The sequence below is a fragment of the Rhineura floridana genome, chromosome 1 (genome assembly GCF_030035675.1).
Source record: "Rhineura floridana isolate rRhiFlo1 chromosome 1, rRhiFlo1.hap2, whole genome shotgun sequence".
Taxonomy (NCBI): Eukaryota; Metazoa; Chordata; class Lepidosauria; order Squamata; family Rhineuridae; genus Rhineura; species Rhineura floridana.
The window spans coordinates 236,099,527-236,124,184 of record NC_084480.1 but is presented as its reverse complement, the minus strand read 5'-3'; the positions used below and the strand labels follow the sequence as shown (position 1 = coordinate 236,124,184).

Sequence of the window (24,658 nt, the reverse complement as noted above, 5' to 3'; positions counted from 1 at the left end):
CACGGATCCCTGCTGCTGCCTGCAAGGTTTCGGGATGCATCTTCAGGAACACATCTGTTTTCTCATCAGCACACAGCAGACTGTAGCCATCTTCTTCCCACTCTCTGCCCTGGGAAAAGTTTTTAAGCCAGTCCACTTCATCCCCTGCCCCAAACTGCAAATCAGAGTCCTGCCACAAGCCTTTGTCTGGCGGCATGTTGTTCAGAACTAGTTGGCCTAGCCCACGCAGGTTGGTGGAAATAAATCTTCTCTGTTCTCCCTCACCATCTCCAGTATAAATCATGGGCCCAAACAAAGGCAGGCAACTCTCCCAGTGTCTCTTGCCTTCCAAAATCACAGGGCACTGGGTGCCTCTCACTGTTGGAATTTGCTCAGAAACTGCACCCATCATAGGAGCTGGATCCTACCCTATAAGGCTAAGGGGCCAAGTCACTTAGGGATTTTATCTCACCCATGTCTCCAGGCGCTGGGAGCTCCTCTTGTACTTGTACTCCCATCTCAGGCTTCTCCTCCTGCACTTTTTGTTGCACAGCCATTTCTCCAGGTTCTGGAAGCTCCTCTCGCACACACCCCTCCAACCTTTTCTCCTGCACTTGTTCTTCTATAGCTGATCCAAATGGGGTGAAGAAATCTATCAACAGCTGCTCTTCTCCAGCTTCTAGTTCACCTTTCTCCAAGGCCCTTTCTCCCTCCTGCACTACTTCTTCAACAGCAGGCACACATGGAGCAGAGAAATCTGTGAGCAGCATCTCTTCTCCAGCCTCTACCACACTTTCTTCTAAGGCATCTTCTTCACTTTCCAGCCTGTCCTCCTTCAGTTCTTGGGGCTTTACTTCCAGCTTTCTGGTGTCTTCCCTCTTGGCAGGCTCCTGGACAATCAAGGCCTCTTCTTCCTCCTCCGCTACTGACTGCAACTCCTCACAGACCAAACCCTCCAGCTTTCCACTTTCTGGATCTCTTTAGCCACTTCAGTCTGGGTGCTCTGCAGCTGGACTCCCAGGTCACTCTCAACCCCTTGTAGTGGCCAATCTGGTAGGGCTCTCACCTCCTTACATGGGGTCTCCTTTTTCTCTCCAAATATGCTTTCAAATATCTCCCCCATTAGTTGCCAGTGCTCCTGGTGCTCTTGTTGCCTTTGCTGCTGGTCCTACTGCATTTGCTGTTGGTCCTCCTGGCCCTCTTGTTGTCTTTGCTGCTGGTCTTTCTGGCAGTCTTTCCCAATCTATTCTGCTTGCTGCTGGAACATCAATTTCATATGTTCCAGAAAGGTTGGTAGTTCTCCCTCCATTTTGACTCAGGCACACCTTGCTCCCAATGCTTCTTCCAGGAAACTCAATCCCACTGTTAACACCAATGTTGCATGCTACCCCAATCTCTGAGCAGTATGAGACTTCCAGGGGTTCCTGTGCTTACCCATGGTTTGGTTTCCTTGGAAAGAAGTTCAGTGGACACTTGGTGTCTTTTAGGAAATAAGGTTTCTATTTACACACATTCCAACCTGAGCTTAAGATGGAGGGGTTCAAAGCATTAGCAGTCCAATAGATATTGCTTTTTCACCAGGCTTATATTTATTTATTTATTTATTTATTATTAGATTCATATACTGCCTTTCCTCCCAGTAGCAGCACAGGGTGGCAAACAAAAGCATTAAACTTTAAAACATCATAACAACAGACCGTAATACATATTAAAACAAAACTTCCTTAAAAACACATTAAAACAAAACATCTAAAAACATATTAAAAAGCAATTCCAACACAGATGCAGACTGTGATAAGGTCTCTATTTAAAAGACTTGTTGAAAGAGGAAAGTCTTCAGTAGGTGCCAAAAAGATAACAGAGATGGTGCCTGTCTAATATTTAAGGAAAGGAATTCCAAAAGGTAGGTGCCACTACACTATAGATCCACTTCCTATGTTGTCTGGAACGACCTCCTCATAAGAGGCTACTGTTGTTGTTGTTGTTATGTGCCTTCAAGTCGATTATGACTTATGGCGACAGTAGCCTCTTGTCCAGAGTATAGGTTGCACATCAGGACAATCAGATGCTGTGGCACCCCCATTTCTTTTAAAGAATTCCATAGTTTTTTATGGCTTTGCTTAAAGGCTTTGTTGTAATCTATAAAGCACAGGGTGATTTCTTTCTGAAATTCTTTGGTCTGTTCCATTATCCAATGTTTGTTTGCAATATGATCTCTGTTACCTCTTCCCTTTCGAAATCTAGCTTGGACGTCGGGCATTTCTTGCTCCATATATGGTAAGAGCTGGCTACTGTAAGGACTGGATATGGAGAAACCGTTTGGTTTCCAATTGGAAAGGGTGTGAAACGGGTGTATTTTATCACCCTATCTGTTTAATCTGCATGCAGAACATATAATACGGAAAGCGGGATTGGACTAAGATGAAGGAGGTGTGAAAATTGGTGGCAGGAATATCAATAATTTAAGATATGCAGACGATACCATACTACTAGCAGAAACCAGTAATGATTTGAAACAAATGCTGTTGAAAGTTAAAGAGGAAAGCAAAAAGCAGGACTACAGTGGAACGTCAAGAAGACTAAAGTAATAACAACAGAAGATTTATGTAACTTTAAAGTTGACAATGAGGACATTGAACTTGTCAAGGATTATCAATACCTTGGCACAGTCATTAACCAAAATGGAGACAATAGTTGAGAAATTAGAAGGCTAGGACTGTGGAAGGCAGCTAGGAGAGAACTAGAAAAGATCCTCAAATGCAAACATGTATCACTGAACACTAAAATCAGGATCATTCAGACCATGGTATTCCTGATCTCTATGTGTGGATGTGAAAGCTGGACAGTGAAAAAAGTGGAGAATGCAGTGGTGTTGGAGAGCTGTGCAGATACCATGGACCACGAAAAAGACAAATAATTGGGAGATAGAACAGATTAAATTGGAACTATCATTAGAAGCTAAAATGATGAAACTGAGGTTTTCATACTTTGGACACATCATGAGAAGACATGATTCCCTAGAAAAGACAATAGTGCTGGGAAAAACAGAAGGGAGTAGAAAAAGAGGAAGGCCAAACAAGAGATGGATTGATTCCATAAAGGGAAGCCACAGACCTGAACTTACAAGATCTGAACAGGGTGGTTTATAACAGATGCTATTGGAGGTCGCTGATTCATAGGGTCGACATAAGTCGTGATCGTCTTGAAGGCACATAACAACCACCCTCAAACCCATAACAATATCTATACAGAACTAGTCTTTTCCCCATAACAGTAAACTGTTATCATTCTCTGACATTGTAGAAAGTAAAGAGATGCAATTGAGGACATTGCTGAGGAGACAAATCTATCCCTTTTCTTGATGACTATAGTATGAGGGTTAAGGTGGCAGCTGGTTTTGAGCCCATTCCAACTGGATCCTCAATTGCTTACTGCCATTGAGTCCTACATAGCAAAATAACTGACTGCTTTTAAAACTACAGTTGAGGGGGAAGGAAAAATCTACCATTGGTCTCTGGCAGTAGTGGCCTCATTGTCTGGGGTAGGTTTTCTTTCCTGATCTATGTTCTAGACTCAGACAGTTTGTCCTGTAGAACTCAGCAGAAGCTCTTGATTGGTATGGGGGAATGTAAGGGAGATTCAGTTGGGGTGGGCCCAAAACACAGTCCCCATCCCTTTTTCTGAGGACCCCAGGGTCAGAAGCAGATTTTGTCTCCATCCAAAAGGTTTGTGTCTTCCCCCGAAGCTGCCATTCACTTGAATGGGAAAAAGCAGTTCTCACTCAATTTGCTAGCAATTAGGTCTGTTCCTCAACAATCTGGCAATGATGTTATATGTTAATAGAATATCCACTGTACTTTGGGTATGAAATTCTAGGAGGCAGGTTTAAAAGGAGGGGGAATTGGGGACAATTTTGTGTGTGTGTGTATGTGTAGATTGCCCAAAAAGTTAATAAAGCATTATCGGATTGCAGGTGGCAGTGGCATTTGTGCAGTTGAACTTCTGTTGGTGGCCATTCTCCTGCCCCAAATAGTCAGATGTAAAATTGTCCTGGAGAATTCTGACAAACATGGTGGGTCTCACTGGTGGGTGTAATTTTATGCTGCATCTTCGGTGTTCTAGGGAAAACTGGCAGGTATTACAAAAAAATATACTCAATTGGGGCCACCATTCTCTCCCCTCAGGCTGCCCTGAATAAAGCAACAAATGGGGCACTCTGGGAAAATATGATGTCTGCTGGCTGGTAGCCTCTGAAAGGAGCTTTACTAGGGCAAGTTTCCTTCCCCTTCTGTAATTTACCTTCCCCCACCAACTCACTGTCCCCAATTCCATCATCTACAGATGGGATGACTAAGTAGGCGGCATTTCAACAACACCCTGCATGATGTTTTTATATGCTTAGGCAAAGGGTTCACAATATTAAGTATTGTATATTAATTATTAATTGTTACTGGACCCTAATAATGTAGCTATGATATTTGAGGTTCTGTGAAACAAAGTAAAACTTCATTTTTATAATGTATTGATTTTGATAGTAAAATTGGTTTTGGTTATTTATTTTTATAATTTGAAATACAAAGTTTAAAAAACTGACAACAGTGCAAGCTAATATTCTTACTGAAAGTAAATGTCAGTATCTTGGATTTTAAGAAAAATGCAAGTGTTCTCAGGCCTGCTATCTGCACTTTATCTCAAGTTTAACCTCAGCAGGGAACTGTTGGTGGTATACAGTATCGTATTTGGCTTCCTATTTTATGAAGAGAGTTTTATAAAATGGTAATGGTGAGGCCTGATAAATTGATAATTATAGATTAGACTCAAGAGCCTTCGGAGTTTTTCCTTTTCCCTTTTAACTCTAGTTTTGTTATCGTTCTGCTGCCCTGTCCTGACTAAATACGATGTTTGAAATGTAAATTGTATCATGTTCAGAGATGCATATTGACATCTTCATCACTGTTTCTGTTTGCATTTCAAAGAGTTGTGTGGCCACACTGCGATTTAGCAAAAGTGCGGTATTTTTCTTCTAAAGATCTACTTTAATGTGCGCACTCAGTCCCTACTAAATGGGGTGTTTGTGTGTGCACAAACACACATAGTCTTATTCCCTGACTGTTGTGAATTTTGCTGTAAGTCATCAGGAAACATCTTTTTCCTTTTTTTTATTTCTCAGCTTGCCTGGGGGGAGGTGAAGCTCAAAGAGAACTCAGAAGACAAGTGAAGAACACATCTGGCTAAACCCAAGGAAAGCAAGCAACCAAACAACAAAGCCCAACAATGTTTTTTTGAGCAGAGGATTAGAACTAAATTTTGAAATGCTTTTTTTTTTTTTTAAGTGTGGAATAACTGCTTTTGTTTGCATGGACACAATGGCCAAAATTCTCTGGCAGGACCATTGAGGCACTTGACCTGCACTTGCAGTTGGAATTTGACACATATCCTTTTTACCCAAGGGCTCAAAGGACCTGGGAACAGGTGGGAATTGAATGATCCCAAATGCAGGCTTGCAGGGAAGAAATGGGCATTGACAAGCAAAGATGGAAATAACTTGACAGCTCCAACACTAGAAGTTGCCTTTGGAAAGGACAGGTTAAGACTGGGATCATACACCTCACTGGGAGAGCAGCATGCAGGAAGCTGGTTTTCAGGCCACAAATGCTTTCACAGGTAAGCATACTTCTGTAATTTTGAGATAAATTATGTTTTCCTTGGAAGGAAATGTATTTGTGTTTGGATACAACCACTGGCGTATGTTAAAAAATGAGAAACTCAAGAATGGGCCAGCTAATCTTTTCATCCTGATCATTTTACAACATATGGATTTAGGATTTATCACCGGGATCCTTCAGATATGGCTCTGCAGACATAGGCAGGAGGGGGCAAGTTGTACAAACATTTTTGTTATGAGCCCACTGTCCTTGGGTTCCTTAAATCTGTGAAAGTGTCTCACTCGTTCAAATGAGTTTCCTGCCACTTCAATTTACATTTACATGCTGGTGCTGGAGTTTAAAAGAGATGATTCTTATGATATTTTTTTGTGTTTGAGCAAAATACAGTAGTGAGTTCTGCATCAGACATGATGGGTGCATGCATTAAATCTTTAATTTCCATGCTCAGGGTGTGCAGGGCCAGATTCATATCCAGCTAGGAACAAAATAGTCTAAGAATACTTATTCTGTGTGGGCTGGGCAAAGAGAATGGGATGGGCAACTAGTACTGTGCTCAGCTCTCCAGCCATTTTTCACACAAGACATGGAAGAAGGCAGGTGCTTATATCCAAAATGTGACTTAGAAAACTTATCAATACCAAGCTCTGGCAAACTTATGCAGTTTTCTGGATTCCTAGGTTTGAAGGCTGTACTCCATATGTTTATACTATGTATTCTATAGTACACAAATCAATCTGATTCCTGTGGTATAAGCGGATTGTGGAATGTGTGAGCTACTGAAGAGACGTCCATACATTGTCTGTCAAAGCTTGCAGCCTTTGTTTTCTTTGGTTGGCTAGAAAACCCTGGGAAATTATGAGCAACAGCATGCAGTGACCCTCTGGATGCCAACAGAAGCCACTCGGAAAAATATGGTGATGATAAAATGTAACTTATAGGGTCAGACAAAAATTCTTCATATGTGGGTGGACTTGGTAGATAGGTTTCATTTCTTTAGAAGCTTAGTTTTTTTAATCAGCAGAACAAGTTGGATGTGGTTTGCTTCTTTGTTTGTTTGGTTCAGGCCTTTTTGGGAACACTACAATAAAAGAAAATGAATATCATCGAGGGTTACATTCTTTTCTTCACAGGGATGAAATTCTAGTGGACCCCACTAGAGTCTTTCAAAAGAACCCAAGATACGTTGGTTTAACAAGCTAAGAACAAATAGAAAATGGTTTTAAAATTCAGCTAGAATTCTGTTAACAAATATCCTGACAATACAGATCTTGACATGTTGAAGGACTGTAGCAACACAAATAAGGATGGACTATCTCATCCGTTTTGATAAAAGCTTGCCAGCATTTTCAATAATATCTGTTAAGTATATATATCCCACTTTTACAAAGGCTTTAAAAACTTCACTCTGCCTTTGCCACAATTGGTCACTCTGCTATATAGTCTCCCCAAACAATTATGGGTGGTATTTAATGCTAGCCCTACTCAGAGTAGGACATTTGAAGATAATAGATGCGACTAACTTAGGTGCATTACTTTTAGTGGGTGCATTCTTAGTAGGACTTAGTTGAATACACCCCATGTCTAGGAGTATTGCTTATTGACCAGCCCTTGTTCCTGTACACCTTTAAAAAGCAGCTTGTAGACATTACTAGATGATAATTATAAGAGTTGTGGTCCTACGCCTGTTGCTTTCCCCCAATATTTTTCTATTAGGGTAGACTTATCTCTACTTTGAGACCCTACCCTTGGCTTGGAGATATTTCCCCTTCCTGAAGTGTGCATGGTGGTTCGTGCCTATGCTTTCATATGTTCAAATGATAGAATATAAATTTAATATTTTGATAATACATATATGGTCAAACTTTTAGTGGAGTTATAAATCAGGTAAATTCATTATTTCATTTAAGTGGAAAAATACAACATTCTTGTAAATGCACAGGATGGGAATAGAGAGAGAGAGAAAGGAAAAACTCACAAATGCATGTTCCCAACAACCAGGAGCAACAGATGCATTATCCAGTACCACACTGGTGCATGTTTTTTGTAGATATAAAAACATTCTAAGTAATTTGTAGATGCACATTCCTCAAAGGATTGCCTTTGAAAACATGGAAATGGACTGCCTTCAAGTCGATCCCGACTTATGGCGACCCTATGAATAGGGTTTTCATGGTAAGCGGTATTCAGAGGTGGTTTACATTGCCTTCCTCTGAGGCTGAGAGGCAGTGACTGGCCCAAGGTCACCCAGTGAACTTCATGGCTGTGTGGGGATTCGAACCCTGATCTCCCAGGTCATAGTCCAAATTTAGAGCCATCAAAAGATGTGACCGAAGAGCAGTAGTGCTGATGTGTGTATGTTCCCACACAATCACACTGTGATTCTGCTAATATGGCATAATGTGATATAGGGCACAATCCTATCCTCAAGATCCAGTGGTTGAGAGACTTCCGGGAAGGGTTGCTTTGCCTGTGCTGCCTCTGAGACGAGCTCTTGTCTCAGAAGAAGCTTTTTCAGCTTTAAAATCAGTCACAACGCTCTTTTTGACTGATAAAGATTTTCTCCCGGTCAGGGAGAAACGTAGAAATTAACCATAAAGCCTGTTTTTGTGGGGAGGACTGGATTTCATTTATTTATGAGAGAAGGTTCAAACTGCAATGCCGGATGGACTTTCATCAAGCTCTTGCTGATTACAGCAACACGTTTATCTTTTCTTTAAAGAAAAACGGACTTCAACAGGCAGATAAGCATCCTTCTTTCTATTTTCTTTTTTTACTTGGTTTAAATTGGTGTAGCAAAAAAGAGATTTGTCAATGAATCAGCTGTGAAGAACTTCTAGGTGAGTTTATGGCTTTTCTCTTTCACTAACGAAATTAAGGAGGAAAGAAATCGAAAAAGCTTATCTTTGTTTTTATCACAAAAAGCTGTCCTGGAGGTGCATTCTAAAGATACCAACGGAAGAGGGATTTCTATTTCGAGGCGGGGGGAACAAAAACTTTTTTTTTGGTCTATTTCATTTTGACGAATCTGCTTATTCACGACGCCACTAATTGTTTTGATGTTGGGAACTAAGTTTGTTTTTGTATTCCTGAATACATAGAGATAAGGCAGGCTGTATTGTCTACACTGATATAAGCAAGCCTGGAACATTAACCCAATTGTGGCTGAAATAATTTTTGTTTCTGTGGTTTTAAGAAAGACAACCAGGAAAGTGATTGAGACCATGGAAGAAATTATGTTTCAGAAAATAATGGGTGAGATTGAGATAACGAAACAAACCCTGAGACAGGGTAGACAGGAGATGAAAATTGAATTTAACAAAATGACGCAGGAGCTTAAAGAAACAATGGATTTTGTGAGAGAGGAGTTTGATGGGATAGGGAAGCTACAAGCCCTGGAGATTGGAACAAATGTGAAATTGGAAAAAGATTTGGAGTTTATGGATGTTAGAAATAAAGTTTACTGTTTGGAATTCAACGTTGTCCCTGAAGAAATTAATGAAGATTTTGGTTGTAAAGTTATCAATGTCTTGGATAATTTTCTGGACTGGAATGATGTGATGGAGCTTGACATAGAAAAAATCTATGGAGTTGGCTACAGATATGTGACAGTGGAGAAACTCTTAAGAAATGAGCCAGTGCATTTTGTAAAAAAGAAGAACAGAGATATGACTTTGCAGCAATATTTCAGCAACATATTCAGAATTCTTGACTGGAATGATGTGATGGGGCTTGACATAGAAAAAAGTTATGGAATTAACTACAAATATGTGACAGAGCAGAGATGCACCCAGAGCAGAGATGTGACTTTACAACAATATTTCAACAACATATTCAGAATTGATGGCAAGGACATATTTGTGATGGGGGAAATTCCCATCAGACTCTTGTTATATGACTATGGCTATGACAGCAAGATCATCATGGGATACTGATAATGGATGAATGGATACTGAAACCACTGGATTTAACAGGACTATTGAAGATGGAAGATGGAATTAATATTGATAATGGAAGAATGGTTATGGAAATTATTGGACTTAACAGATTTGACGAGATGGATTAATTGATATGTTTACTTGGACTATGGCTATGACAACAAGATTATTATGGGATACTGATAACGGAAGAATGGCTACTGAAATTACTGGACTTAACAGGATTATTGAAGATGGAAGATGGAATTAATATAGATAATGGAAGAATGGCTATTGAAATTATTGGGCCTAACAGATTTGAATTAGATGGATTAAGCGACATGTTTATTTGGAGAAAAATTGAAAGATATATCTCTCAAGGAATTGAAACCTCTTTTGGACTTTTTGTGGAAAGAATAAAATAATGTTTATGAGATTTGATGATTAATTAAGATAACTACTGGAGGAAAGTGATTTTATAATATAATTTTAGAGATAGGATTGTTATATATTGTAGACCTATAACTGATCTGCGACAAATCGGAAGTCAACATTTTATTTTATTGTTTGGTTGTTTTTGTTTTGTTTTGTTCCTTGTCTTTGAAAATTTGAATAAAAATTAATGATAAAAAAAAAGAAAAAGATCCAGTGGTTGAAGCGCAATAGGATTTGGTGGAAATTCTTCTATGCTGTTAGAATGCCAGGTATACTGTATCTCCACCACAAAAAATAAGCTAACAGAACATCTTGAATGTACTGGCAGAATATGCTGCTGGTAGAACCATTCCACTGGCAAAGTTATGCCAATGGAACAGCTGAAACAGGGCAGAGTCATGGGGGTAATGTTCACAGCACCAGGGGAAAGCGCATTTATGCCGTAACATATGTCATTGTGCTCTCCTTGATGGTATAACTTCACCCCAGCCCCTGTACATCTTGAGACATGCACGCCAATTACTTGCTGCAGCCCCCCCCCAAAAGAAAGGATAAGGACTTTTATAGCTGTGGGGCAATGTTATGCTGTGTCATTAATAAATCCAAAGAAATGTATGTTAGGGTAAAAACCAGGAGTCGTCTTGTGGCACCTTAAAGACTAACAAATTAGTTATGGCAGAGTCTTTGAGATGGCACAAGACTTAATTGTTTCTTGGGTGCAACAGCCTAACATGGTTACTTCTGTGGAAACTGTTATATCAACTGTAGGCAGTGATTAAGATGGAAGACACTGCTGCAGCATACTTTCCCAGAAGATTTGTACCTGTTTCATATTTAACCTTGTGGAAGTGAAGTGCTAAATGGGAAAGTACACTGAATGGAGTTCAGATGAAGGCTACCTAATTTGTTTCTAGTGACAGCAGTTATTTTCAAAATATGGCAAAACATTCAAGTGAATAGATTTTGCATTTGAGAAGCATCACCATCAGGTTATACTCCACACTCAATATTATTTTCCAGCTTTGTAAACTGTGATGAAGCTCCTTTGCTGCATAGTAAGGTTCTGGTTTTGGTGTACAAAGCCCCATACAGCTTGGGACCAGGATACCTCAAAGATTGTCTTACCCCTTATATACCCAGTCAATCACTCCACTTTATAAGTGAGGGCCTCCTGCGGGTATCATCTTATCAGGAAGTCCATTCCACACAACATAGGAAGTGGACCTTTAGTGTAGTGGCACCTACCCTTTGGAATTCCCTCCCTTAAATATTAGACAGGCACCATCTCTGTTATCTTTTCGGTGCCTACCTTCCTCTTTCAACAAGCCTTTTAAGTTGAGATGTTATCCCAGTCTGTGTCTGTGTTGGAACTGCTGTTTAATATGTTTTTAAAGCTTTTTTTTTTTAAAGATGATTTTAAATATGTTTTGTTGTAATATATTTTAGTCTGTTTTATGATATTTTAGAGTACTTTTAGTTGCCGCTCTGGGCTCCTTCTAGGAGGAAGGGCGGGATATAAATCTAATAAATAAACTCTTCCCTCCCCCAAGCATTGGGCTGCAAAATATGTGTTTCTTTCTTAATTGCTTTCCACAATACAAGAGGTTCACACTATCTTATGATGCAACGTTACCTCTGATTATTCAGCCACTTGCGTTGCACAGGGCAAGATCATCAAGGCCCCAAACATAGATTTATCTATCAAAACCCTTGGCATTGAATTCATGATAGATTTTTTTAGTTTGTCTTGGTTTATATCCAGTGACAGTGACACTTTATTTTAAAATCAAACTTGCCCACAGTGGTCATTAATGCAGACAATTTTAAATTGGTAGAATGTCAGTAGTCATAGCATACTGGGATCAGATTTCTCTGTCGCTGTATCTCACTTTTATGGGCGAATGCATAGTCCCACTAATGTTGAAGAGGGAGACAAGCCTTCTGATAGAAGTTGAGAATGTTGTATGTCGGAGGTTTTCTTTTGGGGTTGGGGTTGTGACTGCTGTTATACCACCCATTCATATATCTATTCTATTCTATTTATTTATCTTGCCTTTAGTCAAAGGCCATTGCAAATACAACATACATCACAAATACCACAAATACAACAAATACCACAAAATGCGATAAAATAAAATAAAGTCAGCCACCATAAGACCCATGTTGAGCCTGGTGAGTAGAAATAAAACATTTTAAAATTTCAGGGTTTCTGATTTTGAATATAAATCGTGTGTAACTTTTTAGCTGCCAAGGCAAAGTTGGCTACGGTGATAGTCACGTGTTTAAAGTTATCATTTAGGAGCTCTACTACTAGCTCCTTAGGGCATTTAACCAAAGGAGAATGGATGAATTGGGCCAAAAATTTCTGTCTGGGGTCGGCGTACAGTGGGCAATATAACAGGTAATGGATAATGTCCTCCACAATATTACACCCAAAAATACATTTCTGTTCCTCGATAGGGATTCCCTTATACCTCCCTCCCAGGTAGGCCGAGGGCATTAATTGGTACCTAAGTTCCAGGAATGCTTTACGAAGAGAGGGATGGGTGAGTATCTCAAAATACGATGATCTAGCATGATTGAGTTTGAGTTGGGAATACCAAATAGAGAAGGGGGTATTAAAATGTCTACCCGATCTTTCCTCGCTGCATGATTGAATACCCAATTCCTAAGGGCTTGGGGGCTAAGGTTCAATAGCTCACCCGTGGGGAGGTTATATTGCTCCAGCAGTGCCTGGCTGGTATGGGCCCACCCCCCCCTTCGACAGCTGTTCGGACCAGCAAAGTCTGGTGAGGGAATTGTCGTCCATTTGATATATTCTCCTCCAATATCTGAGGTGGGCTAGGTCTATTCTGGCCGCAAGAGAGGGTAGCCCAAGTTCCGCTCGGAGATGTGCGGCAGGGGTTCCCAGCGGGAATCCTAGAATTTTCCTCATAAACTGGTTTTGTAAAGTTTCTATTTGTTGCTTAGCCGTGGCCCCCCAGAGTTCAGCCCCGTACAGTATGGTGGCAACTGTTTTGGCAACAAAGACCTTAAGCATCGGGGGAACCATTTGCTCCCCTCTAGCATAAAATTTTTTTTGAAGTTGTACTAAGGATCTCGCCCCCACCAGTTTGATGGCCTTTATGTGGGGGTTTCATGAGGAATTCTCGCTAAGGCAGATGCCCAGATATTTGAACATGCGAACTTGATCCAGCGCATGGCCTTCAATTGACCAACTGGAAGCTGCCTTCTTGTTGCCAAAGATCAAGATCTTGGTTTTGGTGTGATTAATTGTCATAAGGTGCTCCTTACAGTAGGCATCCAGGCAAGTGAGCATCCTTTTAAGGCCAATTTTATTTAAGGAAAGTAGGGCCAAGTCATCGGCATATAACAATAAGGGAATCTTACGAGAGCCTATTGAGGGAGGAAAAAAGGATGGGGAAGCCATAGCAGGGATGATGTCATTTATGAAAACATTAAATAACAAAGGAGCTAGGATGCATCCCTGCTTCACCCCTTTCCGTACTCGAATAGCCCAAGAAAGCAAGCCCTGCAGTCTTAGGCACACTTGTGACATATTTCCCTGATGAAGAACTGGAATAAGATAGAGCAATCTTCTATCTATATTAGTCTGGGCCAGCTTTTGCCAAAGTAAGTCTCTGTCTATAGAATCAAAAGCAGAGGTGAAATCCATGAAGGCTACGTACAAATGTTTGTTGGGGCCTTTCGTGTGTTTCTGTATGAGGTGTTGCAGCACATATACCTGATCAATTGTGCTCCTGCCTCTCCTGAACCCTGCTTGCTCCTCATAGAGGATACAGTTGTTTGTCTCCCAATCTAGGAGCTTATTAAGAAGGAGCCTCCCATAGAGTTTGGAGGTGGTATCTAAAAGGCTAATTGGTCTATAGTTTCGGGGGTCCGAAAGATTGCCCTTCTTGTGAATAGGGACAATTATGCTAGAGCGCCAACCTGGGGGAATCTCTCCAGTAGCATTTATATGCGTGAATAGAGAGGCCAGAACCGGCGCCCACCAATTTACGTCGGTGAGGAACACCTGGGGGGGGGATCATGTCCTCCCCAGGGCTTTGCCTGGTTTAAGCTTGGAGATCAGATCTAGGATTTCCAAGGGCGACACCGGTGGCCAGGGTGGAAGATTGGAATTGTCTCCCAATGGCACCTGGGAGGGATTTCCATTGGGTCCAAAGATGTTAGAAAAATGGGAGACCCATGTGTCAGGGGAAATTGGTGAGTCTGTCCTACATTCATATATGTTATGGAATTGTTCTTTCTGTCCATAACAAATAAACTATTTTCTCCATTTTTATTGTGAGTTTTCCTCGTAAGAAATGAAATACATAAGCATATCAATCTATCATATAAAATGGACTTTGGCCTTCTGAGAGAAGCCAGTATTGTCCTCTGACTGGCAGACCCTCTCCAAGATCAGGTGGAGTTTTTTCCAGCCCAGATTCTTTTAAATTAAGATATTTAAAAATAGTATTCTGTTCTACTATGAATGAGACAGACTGTTGTAATGTGTACACTTGATTGGAAGTAGCTCTGTAGGGTTTCAGATAGGGGGTATTTCCAGCCCTTTCTGAAGATGCCAGGCATTGAACCTGGGACCTGTTGCATGCAAAACAAATGCTGTACCTGAACTGTGGCCCTTCCTGCAAAGTTTCTCAAGGAATTTGGCACACAATAAAACATTTTTTAAAAAAGCAATAAATATAGAACATGTTTATAAAACAATTCAAAAACAAAACAGTAAAAGCAAATGTTACATTCCAAATACCTGACCCACTCAAAATGTGTTCATTTGTCTTCAAAATGAAACTAAAGGAGAATATAGATGGATCTTTAGAGGGACTGTATTCCAGAGCTCCAGGGCCACAACTGAAAAGGTTCTGCTCCGGATAGAAAATAATTGCAGAGAGATAGCACTTGAGTCTCATCAGTAGATCTTAAAACTCTAGGGGCTCATTTTGGAGAAAGCATTTCCTCAGATGAACTGAACCTGTGATTTTCCCATGCAGAGTGCATGTTCTGTTGTGATTTATGGATTGCAAGAGTGAAGCAAACAAACTTTAATAAATTCTGTCCTTAGTTTCAAAAACATGTGCCTTAGTACAATAGCTTCTGGAGGCAGCTATGAGCATAATCAAGCTTAAAAAAGGAATAAAGGTAAGTTGTTCTGTATTATAGAATGCACAGATTTCTTTTGTTTTGAATTTACTACATAGACTGATAGAAAGGGTAATCTTCCCTTGCCTTACCCCATCTTGTGAGAGGATCCAACATCTGTGCATCCAAATGGCTAGGGTTAAGGTTTAGAAAAAGATTTTTAAAAGTTTTGGAGTGGAAGCAGGGAGCCAAATGCAAAGGTTCACAAGATTTCTTATGCAAGGTGACCAGGAGTGAGTCTGAACCAGGCCTTACCCTAAAATTATTTCCCAAACCTATATTCAGGCCTGGAATATAGAAGTAGAAGTCAAGGAGAGTGCCTGTGAGCATGTTCAAAGGGCCTTTTCAGTGCTACTAAACAATCACACCACTATCTTTGGGAATGATGGGTCAAGTCCTCTGAGACAAAAAGCATAGTTTCTCAGGCAGGTTTAAGTTCTCAAAATACACTTACTTGAGAGTAAGCCCCATTGAATTCAGTGGGACTTGCTCCTGAGTAAAAATGCCTGGATTGGGCTGGAAATGACTGTGAAAATATCACCTCATTCAGCAGGAGGGAGGACATGTCCGAATCTATTCTAATATTATTACAACAGGTAATAGTTTGCTTGAATAAAACAAGGATGGCAAAAATAATTGGCATAGTATAGATTTATGTGAACAGATGGTGGACAGGAAAGAACAGAGAAACTCCAGGGAAGTGTGAGCTGTCCACTGAGCCTTTCATTCTGTTCCTGTTCTGACTTTCTTTCCTAATGCTGTGTCGTCTAATTTTGGATTATTATGATTATTATTATTTTGGAGGAAGATGGCCAGCTTTCTGACTGCTTTGACATTTGTGTTCTCACTCAACCTACTCCCATTTGATTTAAGGGGGCAGTCAGAAAGGGAGCTTTGTGGAATAAATAAGGGATTTTAAAGATGAGCACAGTCACAAAGAATGTATCTTTGCTACAAACATCTGTGCACAATCAGTGCTTCTGAAACCATTTTGTATGTCAGTTGAATGTGGATAGCTTGTATATGGGTTGTGGTATGAGAGACGAAGCTTTGTAAACAGGGCAAGGTTAGTGGCTCAGAAAAGCATGAAATACTTATTTGGGATATGAGTGATTCAGAAATTGTATGTTTATACTGGAGGCTTAGACTATACAAACCAGTAATTTATACTGGCGGAAGATGAATGTGCAGTCCGGCTGTGTATTCAATCAGTTCCTGATTTAAATGGAAAAAATGGAAATTGTAGATGATGCATTATTTCCCCTCCCCTCCTCCTCAGTCTTATTATACTTGATTTGTTTGTCTTGAAGTAAATACTCAGTGTACACTTTTACAAATATTGTCTCTCAGTTGTTCCAAGCAAGACATTGGACAGACATGGGATCTGTCAGTGAAGTGAGAAAATAGTTGGTTCAGTGAAACTTCACTGTGGCTTATTCTAAGGCGGGATGGGGGATCTGCGACCATCCAGATGTTGTTGAACTACAGTTCCCACCTTTTTTTTTTTAACCATTCGCTATGCTGGCTCGGCTGATGGGTGCTGGGAATCCAACAACATCTAGAGGACAACAAGTTCTCCATCCCTGTTTTAAGGAATCAATTCTATTTGTGAAGGAATGCATATTTTTGCTTGCTGGAGCGATGCAGCTTGCTTGCCAGAATAATTTTGTGGCTAAAGAAGCTGTTTTATCTGTTTCACATGGTACTGGAAAGAAGTTAACAGCAGACTGTTAATGTGGTCTGAAAAGGTAGAGTGGGTCAATATTTTGTAATCTGGTAGAGCCAAACATCTTTTGTCTTTTCAAAACCACTAAAGTGGTTCTCAGAGAATTTGGCTCACGTGACTATTAGGTTAAAAGAATCCATTTTATGGGTTGTGGCAATTTGCTGGATAACCTCCTTTATCCTGATGACTAGCTGGAAAGACATGCAATATTCCGATAAGTGGTTGTCTGGATATACACAGGACTCTTCTTCACAATTTAAATGGGACCATAACAAACTTGGAAAAGAGGAAATTTATGATAACCAAATACATATTTGAGGTCAAAAAGGAATTTTTTAACTCACTCAGATTAGCTAAAGATCCTTAGGATTTTGTTTTGTTTTGTTTCTGGCTTGTTTCTCTTGCCTGAGTCATTTGGAGAGATTTGCTAGGCAGGCATATTTGTGTGTTGCTGCTAGCTCTTGTTCTCTGCTTGTAGTACACTGTAGTCTGGATTATCTGGGTTATATAAATATGTGTGTATTGATGGGTGTTGTTTTGTGACATGGGTGCTAATTACAATTTCAAAAATATGGAATGTTTGTTATACAGGCACAGAAATTTGTGATGCTTGTAAAATTTAAATACAACTAGTATTTTCTTCCTGTGGCAGTATATCAAGATAGAGTCCAGTCTTGTATCAGGGGATGTGACTTCACGGACATTTCAAATCTCTTTCAGGTCCCTTTCAGTCCTGTGTTTTTATATCTAAAAATAAAAGGATTTGATTATCTTTATTTTATATTGATGTGTGCATGTGTATGCATGTATGCTTTTTGTTCTATCTCCCACTTTTTATGTCATGTTTAAATAAGTAGGTTTGCTGCTCTCATGTGTCATTAGAGATATCCATGAAACATCTTGCTATGGATCTTTACCAGCCATTCTGTGAGCCTTTTTCACCTTTACAGCGGGGTAAAAATGCTTTAAACATACAAACAACAGATATGATCACCTGAGAGTTGTTCTCTGGCGCTAAGCACTTAGAATTAAAGTAGCCAAGTTTCATCTTGCCACCAGAAGACCCAGTGTATCTGTCCTTTCATTATATAGAAACCTTGGGAGGCTGGCAGTCAGCAACTTGACATTCTAGAAAGAACATGTCAGACCTTGACAATGTCTCTTATTTTAAGTTGGATACTGTTGTTTCATACTGCAAACCCTAATGCATTATTGACTATAATGGGTTGCATCGCGTGAAAATGACGCAAAATGCCGCAAAAGCGCAAAATCGGCTTTAAAACAGGGAATTTCCCCTAATTGAAAGCGGCCGCATCACTGGAACGCCGGAAGATGGAACGCCGTAAAGTGGGGCCCTACTGTAGTTAGGCAGGACATTATTATTGGTGTTAATTGAGTAATTTAATACTTCATCCAGAAGTAAACAACTTTTATTTGTAACCACACGCCTAAGAACCTGAACACAAAATATTCTTATCAATATTCAAATCTGTTATTTAATAAATCACTTTGGTTTAAAACATACCTGGTTGTTTGGCCATCTACTATAAAACATATAAGGATTGATATAAATATAAACAAGGGTTTTGAAGCAGTATCAAATGGTGGCAGTGAAATTACCTCAGGGTACAGTAGCAGGTTAAGGAAGCAAATTCATAGCTGTGATCTTAACAAAAGATACAAAGAGGCACAGGGGAGTGAGGCTTGCTTGTAAACCTGGTGGATATAGCAAGGGCTGAGGAAATAAAGCAGCATTGCTACATAAAAGTGTATTTGAGAATAAATCAATAATGTGCCCGCTTATCTGCTACTACAGACAAGGAGGAGGTGGTGGTGGTGGGTGAGAGAGGTGGTACGACAGCCAGCCTAGTTATCAAAGACCCGAGTGAATAAAAAGGGCTGAGCCTGGTGCCTAAAAAGGACGATTCACATGGGCTACCTTCCGCACCTCTCTCAGGTGAGGCACACAGAGAAGGACTTCTGATTAGGATCACAGTATCTGGGCTGGTTCATATGGGAACAAATGGTCTTTGAGGTGTTGTGATCTGAGCCCCATAAGGCTTTATAGGTTAAAAAAGAGCACTTTGAATTGAGCTCAGAAAGTAATTGGTAGCTGGTGCAGTTTGGCCAGAATTGATGTAATATTCTCAGACCTTCTGGTTCCATTTAATAGTCTGGCTGCTAAATTCTGCACTAACTGTAGTTTCCAAACTGTCTTCAAAGGCAGCCTTCAAAGGCAGCCTCACATATGACACATTGCAGTAATTTAACCTAGAGGTTACTAGAGCAATTTAAGCTAGGTTATCTCTTTCCAGATAGGATCGCAGCTGGATCACCAACTAAAGCTGATGGAAGGCACTCCATGCTATCAAGGCTACATGTGCCTCCAGCAACAGAAGTAGATCCATAAGTACCCCCAAGCTGCAAGCCTGCAGTCCCTTGCAGAACAGGTTCCAGAACCCTTTCCAGATTCAGTATATGACAGTGTCTCAGTCTTATCTGGATTGAGCTTTAGTTTATTGGTTCTCATCCAGTCCATTACTGAAGCCAGACTGATCCAGTCCCAATTCAGACAGCCGTTCCAGGGTGACAATGGTATCAAAAGCTGCTTAAAGGAGAATCAACAGGTCATACTTCTCCTGTCTCTCTCCTGACAGAGATCACCATACAGGGTGACAAGGCAGTTTCTGTGCCAAAACCAGGCCTAAATCCCAATTTAAATAGATCTAGAAATTGGTCTCATCCAAGAGAGTCTGGAGCTGGTTAGCAGCCACCTCCTCAAGATCCTTGCCCAAGATAGAGACGTGAAATTTCAGGAAATTTTGAAGCCATGGAAAAACTCGTCCCCCCCCCATTTTTTTCCAGAAAAAAATGGGGAAAATGCAATATTAGCACTTTTTACAGATTGAAAGTCACTTTGTTACTTCAGAAACATAAAATGTAATTATATCCAAGTTGGTTTGGCATAACATTATCACATTTGGTATATGAAAAGTACATTTTATTCAAACAATTATTACAATTGAATTTCCTTTTTTAAATTTTTACTTTTTTTTGTAACAAATGGATCTACAAGATCCTGAACTGTAAGGAACACCTGAACTGTAAGGAACCTCTTTCGTTTTGCCAGTTTATGAGGAGCAGGCCAAAAACAATTAAAAAAAAACCCAGAAGAAACCATCAACATTAATAACAAAGAAAATAATTTATGTCTCCGCTAGTCCTTCACAGTGTCAAGCAGACATAAAGCATCCATTTCCATAAAAAGAACAGAAAAAAGGGGGGACCAAGATTCAATTAAACATTTTATTCATCATGCTGGGTGATTCTTCACTTCCATTTTTTGATCAGTGATGCTGAAATTCTCAGAGATTTCCCTTCTGGCTGCTCTGCATCTGCTAATGTTCAACAGCTGGAGGTGCTGGGAGTAGTAAAATTCATATGATTAGAGCACAGAAATTGACATTAACAGGTGCATGGTTATATGGCATACCCTGATATTGGTTTGGCTCAGAACACATATATGAACACCCAGCCTTTGTAATACAACATTGTTTCAAGAAACAGACACCTAGAGTTAGATTAATTTTGTGTGATAGAGTGACTGGGGCGATTAATTTCTCACCATGATAGTTAAAAGAATTTAACATGCTGAATAAGTACATGTAGTTATAGAACATGCCCTAGTTTGTTGCTTTCCCATATTATTAAAAAGTTAAACAGGTATTAGGAAGCAAAATTTCCATATATTTCTTTTGCTGATGTTGGAGATGTAAATTTGAGTCTAATGATTTCATACTCTGTGTACCAGCTATTCACATAAAAGATCTTCATTGTGAAAAGGGATGCAGTCCACTCTCATGCCTCTGTTTATATCTATATTTGAAGTGATAACTGAAGATGCAAACTTTGCCTCCTTTAACTTTTTTTTCTAGACACTTTCTTTTTAGTTGGTGATGGATTCGTTGGTGAGTATGGGTTTGACCTTCTAGATTTTGAGGGAAGGATTGTACTTCCTCTTTTTGTTTCAACTCACGTTGAAACTCTCACTTACCTGAGAATGCATGTCTACTCCTGAGTAAACAGTGTAAGATTGCACTGTCCAAAAGGTAATAGTTAACAAAGTTAATTCCAGCTCATTACACAATTTCATTTATTTGCAGTATTTCTTTTGGTGACAGAGCTCACATTTCACAGTTTGCATAGTCACTTTATTGCAAAGATCCATCATTTCTGATATGGTTTGCTGCAACTCAACTCCAACAGATGGGACTGGCTTTCACAAGTACAGAATAATTTTCTCTAATTCATATTTCCTAATTTTTGGAACTTTATTGATGCTTCTCATGACATTGTGGTTTTGTGAAGATTGCACATTTTGCCAGGTTACTGATTTTCTAAACAATTTGGAGCTGCCCAAACTGTTTACCATAAGTGTGAATATGTTTTCTGAGAACAGTCAATTTTATTAGCTTTACTTTATCAATTTATTCTGCTTGGGTACTTTGTGATAAAGTTCCTCCTGTTATTGTAATGCTCAAAAAATCTGTTTGACTTCTAGTTCCCATCTGTACCTTCCTGCTATTTTAATTAGCATGTATGGATTGGAGGAGTAACACATTGTTTTATTCATTGCTTCTCCCTGGCCACTGCGGTATTGCTAGGTTAGAAACTTGGAGAATCAGTTTTACCTTTAATTTTCACACCCCAGCAAGTCATGAGTGAGGTGAGGCAGGAATCAGTATTTGACCATACCTAAGAAATGACCAAGGGAGAGAGGTGAGCTTTGTGTGGTGGCTGTAGAGGAAAGTGGTTTGTCTGGAAGAAATAAACCATGAGCCCATTCGGATGTATCCCTAAGCCAAGCCATAGTTTAGCTCACAGCAGCATGGCAGCAGCAGGATCAGAAGAGGAGCAAAGTGTCCATGATCCTGCACATTTACTCATTCTTGCTAAGCCATTGTTTGACTTAGTATTATATGTTAACTGGGTCATTATGTAACTTACTGGGATCTTGAATATTACAACTTAATATGACACTGCTATGAAGTTTAATGAAGAATCCTGGGAAAGGGAAGCAATTGACGAATAAAGACTTTCTCTCTCCCTCACCCATTATCAAGGCTTTTGCTTACTATGGAAGATGGTCTCTTTCAGGATTGAATCTGCAAACTCAGTCAATCCCAGACAGGCTTAAATGATCATGTTCTGGAATAGAGATCTGAAAAGAGGTACCTGGATCCTTGATGCTCTGCAAACATATCTGTAATTGATTATGCCTCTTGGAGACAATCTACTCCACCAGCATCCTGTTTTTAATGCTTAATTGGAATTTTGGGAATATTAGATAGGATAGGACTGGACTGCAGTCATAGCAGTGCTTGAAAATACAGAATGTTGATTCCTGTTGTGAACTGACTCTGAAGAGAAATATTGCCGTTGGAATGCTAGGGACTGAGGTCAGGAAGCTGAGAGAAAGTGGATTTGAACCCTTGACCTTTTCATGCTACAGAGAGAATTGGGTATCTATGCAATAAAACAACTGCTTGTTTATTAATGGCAGTTCAGATCAAGCTGGCCATTGCGTGCTCTCTCCTAAACTCCTCTAAATTGATCTTTGTTAGATGGCATGGCCTAGAAAAATAAATAAAAGGCACATTCTGACAGCAAATCCTTTTGCTTGATTGGAAGCTCCCTGTGTGTTTCAGAACTCTGAATGATGAGGGTTTTAAAGCATATGAGAGTAGACGTGGACTGAAAAGGCTCCACTCTTCAGAAGTTATCCCTCAGCATGTGAAGAACTGGGAAGAACTGTGAGGGCATAGCTCATGCACGGCCCTGCAGCTCCTTTGTATTCATGTTGCCCCTTCATGCAAGTAACACATCAAGAGGGCTATAAAGACTGAGGGTGAATTTTTTCACAATGGACACGTCTTCTCCTTTGGTGATTCCTGACTACCAAAGGGAACTCCTTTTCAGATTACAAATCCTTGGTACCTTGTCTAACAGACCAACATAGTATTTTTCATCTCTATATATGGAGGAAGTCGGATCATGATCATGAAGATGGTGGACATCCTGTCCCTTTCCATGTGGCTACATGCTACTGTTTATAATTTTTTTTAAAAGCTATTGTTATACACTTCCTCTTTCCTAAGCAGTGAGAAGTTCCAGGGGCAGCACTTACTTCGGTTTGGCTTCTTTTGGAATATTTTTGTAATATTTATTTACAAACACAAGAGTAGATTATAGGTGGAGACAAATAGCTTAAGCAACCCTTAGAAGGCCCCAGACCACTATCTCACACCAGATCCTTAGCAAGAAATGCTTGCATCCCATTAGGTGTCTTTACCATCTCAAACACTAATTTTCAGCTCTCTTTCTCTCTGATTACCTTTCTTTATCTCCCCCCATTTTTGCTTCCAGACCTCCTGTCAGCCCCCTCCCCTGTAGTGAGAGAGGGGAAGATGTGTCATATTTTCTGGACTGTGACAGGTTTCCCATTCCAAACCATTTCCTAACAATTAGTGTCTATAAAAAAACATTTCCCTGAACATCCTGAACCATTAACAAATAATTTGCCATTCAGAGGGCCTGGCCTGGCCAGTGTCCATGCCATTAGTTTTAGGCTGTGTTTCAGTCAAACTCTTCCAGACAAACACAAATTAAGTAAAAGAAGCAAAAATATAAATGTGATGCAGCAATAAATGTTTATTGTGCATAACATTCAGTTATGTATGGACTACCATCCATGGCTGGGTCTATCACTGCAGTAGCAACCCTACATTCCTACAAAGCCCTCCCTGGATCCCTCTTTACTAGGTAACTACCAGCCAGTCTCCAATATTCCATTTTTAAGCAAGATAATAGAGCGTGTGGTGGTCGCCCAACTCCAGAGATTCCTGGATGATACGGATTATCTGGATTCATTTCAATCTGGTTTCAGGCCTGGCTATGGGACAGAGACGCCTTTGGTCGCCTTGGTGGATGACCTACGCAGAGAACTGGACAGGGGGAGTGTGTCTCTGTTGGTTCTACTGGTCCTCTCAGCGGCTTTTGATACCATCGATCATGGTATCCTTCTGGGCCGCCTTGCCGAGATGGGACTTGGGGGCACTGTGTTACAGTGGCTCCAGTCCTTCCTGGAGGACCGAACCCAGAAGGTGGTATTGGGGGACTCCTGCTCGACCCCCTGGCCATTGAGCTATGGGGTCCCTCAGGGTTCAGTTTTGTCCCCCATGTTATTTAACATCTACATGAAACCGCTGGGAGAGGTTGTCCGGGGTTTTGGGGTTCGGTGCCATCAGTATGCTGATGACACTCAACTCTATTTCTCTTTTCCACCTGAAGCCAAGGAAGCCGTACAGGTCCTAAACCAGTGTCTGGCATCAGTGATGGCCTGGATGAGGGCAAACAAGTTGAGATTAAATCCTGATAAAACAGAGGTACTCCTGGTCAGTCAGAGGGCAGATCAGGGAATAGGGATTCAACCGGTGCTGGATGGGGTCGCACTCCCCCTGAAGTCTCAGGTTCGCAGTTTGGGTGTACTCCTAGACTCAGCTTTGAATTTGGAGGCCCAGATTACTGCTGTATCCAGGAGCGCATTTGCCCAATTAAAACTGGTGTGCCAGCTGCACCCGTTCCTGGAGCTGCCTGATCTGACTAGGGTGATGCATGCCTTGGTTACATCTCGCTTAGACTACTGTAACGCTCTCTACGTGGGACTGCCTTTGAAGACTGTTCGGAAACTTAAATTGGTACAAAGAGCTGCA

At 40.4% G+C, this 24,658-nt stretch overlaps 1 protein-coding gene across 2 annotated transcripts in view; it reads left to right on the top strand.

Annotated features, from left to right (window-relative positions):
- LDLRAD4 (low density lipoprotein receptor class A domain containing 4) overlaps positions 1–24,658 on the top strand; it is a 429,669-nt gene that overhangs the window by 178,668 nt on the left and 226,343 nt on the right. For both annotated transcript variants that reach the window (XM_061594738.1, XM_061594732.1), the window contains exon 3: positions 5,150–5,643. In XM_061594738.1, the coding sequence (XP_061450722.1) occupies positions 5,604–5,643 (40 nt within the window). In that variant the 5' untranslated portion in view covers positions 5,150–5,603. The remainder of the gene's footprint in view (positions 1–5,149; positions 5,644–24,658) is intronic.